The 6,221-nt window shown below is 44.6% G+C and overlaps 1 protein-coding gene across 1 annotated transcript in view; it reads right to left on the bottom strand.

The window, feature by feature from the left end:
- The window catches only part of LOC104994654 (proline-rich basic protein 1), a 13,218-nt gene extending 7,003 nt beyond the window's left edge, over positions 1-6,215 (bottom strand). The window contains exon 1 of the mRNA XM_010848302.1: positions 5,563-6,215. Coding sequence (XP_010846604.1) covers positions 5,600-6,148 — 549 coding nt within the window. The 5' untranslated portion in view covers positions 6,149-6,215 and the 3' untranslated portion in view covers positions 5,563-5,599. The remainder of the gene's footprint in view (positions 1-5,562) is intronic.
- Between the last annotated feature and the right edge of the window lie 6 nt (positions 6,216-6,221).

Raw genomic sequence — 6,221 nt, 5'->3', positions numbered from 1 at the left:
GCAGCCACAGCCCCTAGAAGTGCTGAAACTATTTCTCTTTGGGACACACAGTGTTCTAATGACTAACGAGAGCTAATTTTTTAATCAAAAGAGAAACACACATGGAGGCTTAAATATATGCTAGACATTGCCAGACTCAGTTTCTTACCTTATTTTCTCCCCTTTTCCCAGTTAAGAAAGAGGGACAATTCACAAGGAACTGAGATGTGCAGGGCAGAGAGGAAGAAAGTGGGCAACACATGGCCACTGAGCTCCAAGGGCCTGGATTTCAGCTGGTCTCTTGATCTGGGACAAATTATTTTTTCACTTGTCAAATGGGGATAAGAAAGTACCCACTGGCTTAAAGAATCAAGCAGCATGATGTTAAATCTTGGTATATAATAAATGAATACACATTAGTTATTAATTTTCCTTTCTTCTTAATTTTATAGAGGTTTGAGGAAAATACAATGACAAAAAAAAAAAAAACCCTGTAGAGAAAAGCACAAAATAATAAGAATGAGGAAAGCTACAATCCAAGGAAAGAGAAAGGGAGAAAAAAGAAATGGCAAAAAAAAAAAAGACAAAAGGAAGATAATACAACAGCAGCTATATATAATCATCAGGAGAGGAAGCCACAATCACGGTAGGAAAAAACAGATATAAATGAATTGATTCAGAAATGTGATCATGGGATGAGCTGAAAATGAAACGTCGAGTGTGCTGCCTGCAGCCCGCCCTGTGACCTCGTGCGCGAGGCTGCCGAGAACACAGGTAAGGGAGCCGCCACTTCCAGCGGTCTAGTCCATGATGACAACAGACTCCAAGCAGAAAAGGGAGGAGAAGGGAAGAAGCAAGGTGGCACTTTAAACTAAATCAACTTCAAGGGAACAGGAAAGAAGAACCAACAATAAGGAATAAAAAAGAAATTATCAAAAAACAGAAAGCAAATTCTCAAACAAATGGAAGGGGAAGCAAAGAGGAAAAGTAAGGTGTGGGCCAGACCCGGGGATGGAGGAGGAGAAAGAAGACTTGGAGAAAAAGAGAAGGGGGCTGGGCAGCATTAAGAAAGAAGCAAATGGAAATACACTCTGGTCTGGGATACTTCAGTTCTGAGTCCCAGTTCTGCCCTAGATGGACACTGTGACTTAAGAAGGGTCAGCCTGAATTTTCTCCTGCAATTTTTACACAAGGGGACAGGGTTTGATGATCTAAGGACCCCATGGGGCCCCTTTAGAGAACCCTATGGAAATCATTTCCCCTGAATCCGCTCCCTTTCTCCTTCCTCTTTAGTTGCTGATGTCTGGGGCTCTATTCAGGAGGTAGAAATAACTCCGAAGAAGTGAGGAGAAAAAGAAAGAACAATGACACAAGAACAGTATAAGGCACACTCAGAAATGAAGAAGCAAATGGGTCAAGTATTAAAAACAGAAAAGACATTCAAAGGAAACAAAATAATTGCAGTCCCCACTGGGTGGCAGGCATGGTGCCAATAACAGTTTTCTGTTGTTATTATTACATATATCTTTATGCCCTTGTAAATGGTACTTAGTATCAAGTCTCAGATACAATTTTAAAGCAAAAATACAGCATGTAAGCGGGTGGGCAGGAGAAAGCAGGAGACTGAATATGTTAGGGAAGAAAAAATATAGCCACATGCCTCAAATGACAGAAATCTAAAATACAAATAATCTCATCAGAAAAGGCATCAGAGATACTGTGGAGAAGGGACTTCCAAAATGAAACATAACAAACGACAAAGGCCTAACAAGAAAGGAGAGAGCTAGCAAGTGTTGAACTGGTATGCCCAGCACACTGGTGTGTTTCCAGTGGGTTTCTGTTGTAACTCTCTGGCCACCAGCTGGGAACCGTTTGGTCCATTTATCACACTGTGTGATATCATTACTAAATACAAATAAAATACATAATATTACTACTTAGCTTCTGAGATGGGTTGTGACCAGGCAAAGATTGAGGAGCACTGCAATTTTGTTCACAGGAAGAAGAGAAATAGCAAAGACACCCCTATAAAAGTGAAACTAGAGGAAAATTCAGAATAATCTGAGAGGAGCAGCAGCTGGGTATACTCAAATCTATATGGGGGAGAAAGTAAGGCTCCTGGTTACAACGTGCAGCTAAAAATAGATGATGAAATACTTATTATTTGAGCTGGAAGGAATCTTAAAGGTTAAGACAGGATTTGAACACTGGTTTTGCAGTTCTGTGTGTACAGCTTATGTCTTCCAGCTGGAGTGCAGGCTCCTGGCTTGTATTAATAGGATGGTCACATGTGGATTCATAGCCTCACCACAGAGTTCACCATGGCTGATGGAGTGTAAACATGTAATTCATGCTCGTGGAATGAATGAAGTAGTTAGTGTGTTTTATTAAACATTCATTTTACAAAAGTCAAGAGAATCAGAGCAGGTCCAAGGTGTCCTGGCTGCCAGTCCTGGACTCATTAGGCTCCTCTGCCATCCTTTTTTTGTTTCATGACTCCTACCAACAAACAAACAGCACAGTGTGTGGTCCAGGAGCCAGGAGCCAGCCCCATGGGTCCTGGTTCTCTCCCTCTCTGGGGCCCACTCCAGCAAAACCACTTCTTTCTAAAGCCCCAGTTTTATTCTCCATGAAATGCTGTGTTTGGATCAAGTCATTTATGTGACTTAGTTGAGAGGGGCACATAAAACCCTACTCTACCTCAAGAAAAAACTCTGGAATAAGTCTAGTTTTCAAAGGAAATCTTAAAGTGAAACTAGCTTCCAGGCCTTCTCACACTGACTGTCCGTACAAACACCAACAGATGAACGGGGGTGTACCATGTAATTTTTGCTATATCTGAACCATGTTTAAATTTTTTCACACAAGGAAAAGAACTATACATTTCCTTTTTTTTAACCTGACTTTTCTTTGGCAAGTGGCATAGAACTTTCAGGATGCTGAGTCTTGAAGGATTTTAGTTATCATCTGAATTTGGGTAATTAGATTTTCACCTATACACAGAAAGCTAATAATTAACTCCTCTATGTGTGTATGTGTTTGTGTGTGTATATGTATTAATTGCTCAGTTGTGTCTGACTCTGTAAAACTGCATGGACTGTAGTCCGCCCAGCTCCTCTGTTGATGGAGTTCTCCAGGCAAGAATCCCGGAGTCAGTTGCCATTCCCTTCTCTAGGGGATCTTCCCAACTCAGAGATTGAACCCAGGTCTCTGCATTGCAGGCAGATTCTTTACCTTCTGAGCCACCAGGGAAGCCCCAGTTATCTCCTTGCCTATCGTTAAATCTTGAAGCCAGCTTTTGCCTTTCTGTCTATTTTTAGGGTTGTGGAGTAAAATAAATGTTAAAGAAATGAAAAGCTTTCAAATAAATCACTGTTCAAATATCTAGTACAAAAAACCTGGGTTTGTATTTATGTCTGATGGAAACCACTCCAGCCTAATCTCTCCAGACTCAGCAGACGGGAGAAGGGCCAGAGGCAGCTGCTACAGGACACGAAGCTAGCCTGTGCCACTTCCTCCCTCCTCGGGGCCCTGTCCTCCTTTCCCCTTGCCCTGTGCCTCCACAACTCACACAAAGGCCTCCCAGGATTAGCTGCTCCCAAACAGCCTTAGGTAAACATCCCACCTGTCCAGAAGATGAAAACACTTTTGTCTAGAGGCTACTCCTTTTCTTCTGCAAAGCTATCTCTAAATTGGGGCCTCTTCCACATGCATATTTCTTTATTTTCTACATTGAACAACAGTTGCATTATTCATCATTAATCTTTGCCTCCCTTCTTTATTTGTGTTCATTACATATGGCCCGTTGAAAATTCTTGGAAAGGAATTCAAATCATTTATTTCTAGATTAGAAGTGAAATGAGGGTTGTGCTTTTACTTGATTTTTTTAAGGAAGATCCAAGGATTATTGAACAGTGGTCTATTGTTTATTTTGCAGCCTAGTAAATATAATACATAGTAAAATCCCTTAATTTGGAAAGCTTTTATATTTTGCAACAACTGTTACATGATCTGACATTCACACAAATGTTGAGCAGTAGAAATCATTGACACACAGTTGTCATGGGTCCTAGAGAGTTTGCATGCCCCAGAACATACAACTGGTGAAAAGATGCTGGCTCTCTGATCCTACATCTTAATTTAAGGCTTTTTTTCATTGCAGAAAGAAACAATGTTCCTCTCTTTCTTTTCAGTACAGGAATGGCTTATTTTTTTCATGTAAGCATAGAAAGGGTTCCTCCCCTCTTCCTCTCCTTTCTCAGTTCAGTATGCTCTTACGGAGGTATGAAACCCCTTAGAAGCATTTATGCTGTCAACCCTTCCTCATGTGAAGACAACAGAAGGAGAGGGCAAATCTGTCCGCCCAGTGCAGGCAGCTTCCTCCTGTATCTGAAGGGTGTGTGTGTGTGTGTGTTTAGCTGCTCAGTCATGTCCAACTCTTACGACCCCATGGACTGTAGCCCGCCAGGCTCCTCCGTCCATGGAATTCTCCAGGCAAGAATACTGCAGTGGATTGCCATTTCCTTCTCCAGGGGATCTTTCCAACCCAGGGATTGAACCTGCATCTCCCTTTCATCACTGAGCCACCAGGGAAGCCTGTCTGAGGGTTACCCCTGCCTTATGTGGTTGACCTAAAGTGTCCTGGTTCAGAAAAACCTGGCTCCCCTTCTTATCAAGTTCCATGGACTGTAGTAACAGCAAGGATTCCCACTGATGAATTTCGAATTCTCACCGATGGGCTTCGGTGTCAGAATCCACATCTACTTCACTTAGAGAGGGGAACAAGGGGGAGTTGATTCTTTTCTGACGGGAGAGAATGCAGATAGGAAAGGGTGCCTTGTAGGCATTCCCAGCAGAGCATAGTGGATTCACTCTGAACAGACTGGATCAAACACCGCAGCTTCATCCCAGGAGCCACTGCAGCTTGGGAATCTTCCATCCCATGGGGTCAAGCCGTGTGTGTGTGTGTGTGTGTGTGTGTGTGTGTGTAAAATACCTTTAAGACTTTGTAAAGACTTTGGACTTGCCTAAACAAAGTATTCTGATTGTCTGAAAGCAAAAACAAGACCTTAAAATAGGCTCTTTTGTATAAGAAACTTCAAGAGAAAGATGTGGAAGATGGACAGAAGCCATTCTGCAGATTTTAGAAAACCTCTTAACAAGAAAATGTCAGTCTTTGACTCTCCTTTCTCTGAGGAGCAACCAGAGTAATGGTGTTTCCAAAGATGTCCTGTGCTTCTGTCACTGGGGCTGCAAGGAATAAAGCTCACTCCACAAAATCCAGACCAGGTTTTCATTTCTTCCCCCTGCCAATCTTCACCCAAGGCTAACCCTGATAGATCCCTCCTACTCACTGTGGGAAAAACACTCAGGCAATTTGAAAAGGTCAAAGGGAAAAGGCCAGCCATGGGGCTGAGGAGTGGGGAGAGAAGGAAGCTTGGCAGGAAAATTAGCTCCCTAATAATTTGAATGGGGTTCTATTATGAAAATACCTCCTCTGCTATAAACCTACCACTTCAAACACAAAGCATTAGGACTCTTCTTAATCCCTCAAACCTGATTATCAAAGTGATAGTCACTCACCAGCAGCTGCTCCCTTTGGCTTTCTGGTGACCACTCATCATCTGTGTTCTACCACGAAGCTCATGGTGGTGCCGTCAAAGGACGGGGGTGCGATGATCCGCGGCCCCAGGGGCTGTGAGGTGATGCTGATGACAGGCTTGCCGTGCAGCTGGGCAAAGCCCTTGGCCCCTACGAGCTGGGAGGTGGCTGCCGGGGCAGAGGAGGAAGAGGAGGCGGGAGACTGACCAGAGGCCATGAAGTAGGGGGCCTCGGTGAACGCTGCAGCTGCCTCTTTGCTGGGGGGCTCTGCTGTCAGTGGGGAGAGCTCACCGCCCGCTGGAGTGCGAGCAATTGGCGTGGGCTGCAGGGCGTTGGCGGGCAGCACCGTGGGCAGAAACCCGGGGTAGATCATGTAAGTGGGTCCATAGGCCCCAGGACTCAGGGCCAGGGGAGGCACAGGGAGGGACATGGGAGCCACTGCCTGCTGCTGGGAGGTCATTGGCACGTCCACATACTGCCCCGTCTCGGGGTCAAACAGTCTCCGGGTCATGGGCTGTACTGGTGTGTCCACCAGATAGTACTGGCCAGTGGTCACATCCAGGAGCATCTTGCGCTGGGTCTGCTGAGGTGGGGGCTGCTGGAAGGGGTCTGTGGGAATGGGAGCTGGGCCGGCAGGTGCC

The sequence above is a fragment of the Bison bison genome, unplaced genomic scaffold (genome assembly GCF_000754665.1).
Source record: "Bison bison bison isolate TAMUID 2011002044 unplaced genomic scaffold, Bison_UMD1.0 scf7180017864263, whole genome shotgun sequence".
Lineage (NCBI taxonomy): Eukaryota > Metazoa > Chordata > Mammalia > Artiodactyla > Bovidae > Bison > Bison bison.
The sequence above is the reverse complement of the archived record's forward strand: the minus strand, read 5'-3'. Positions and strand labels throughout refer to the sequence as shown.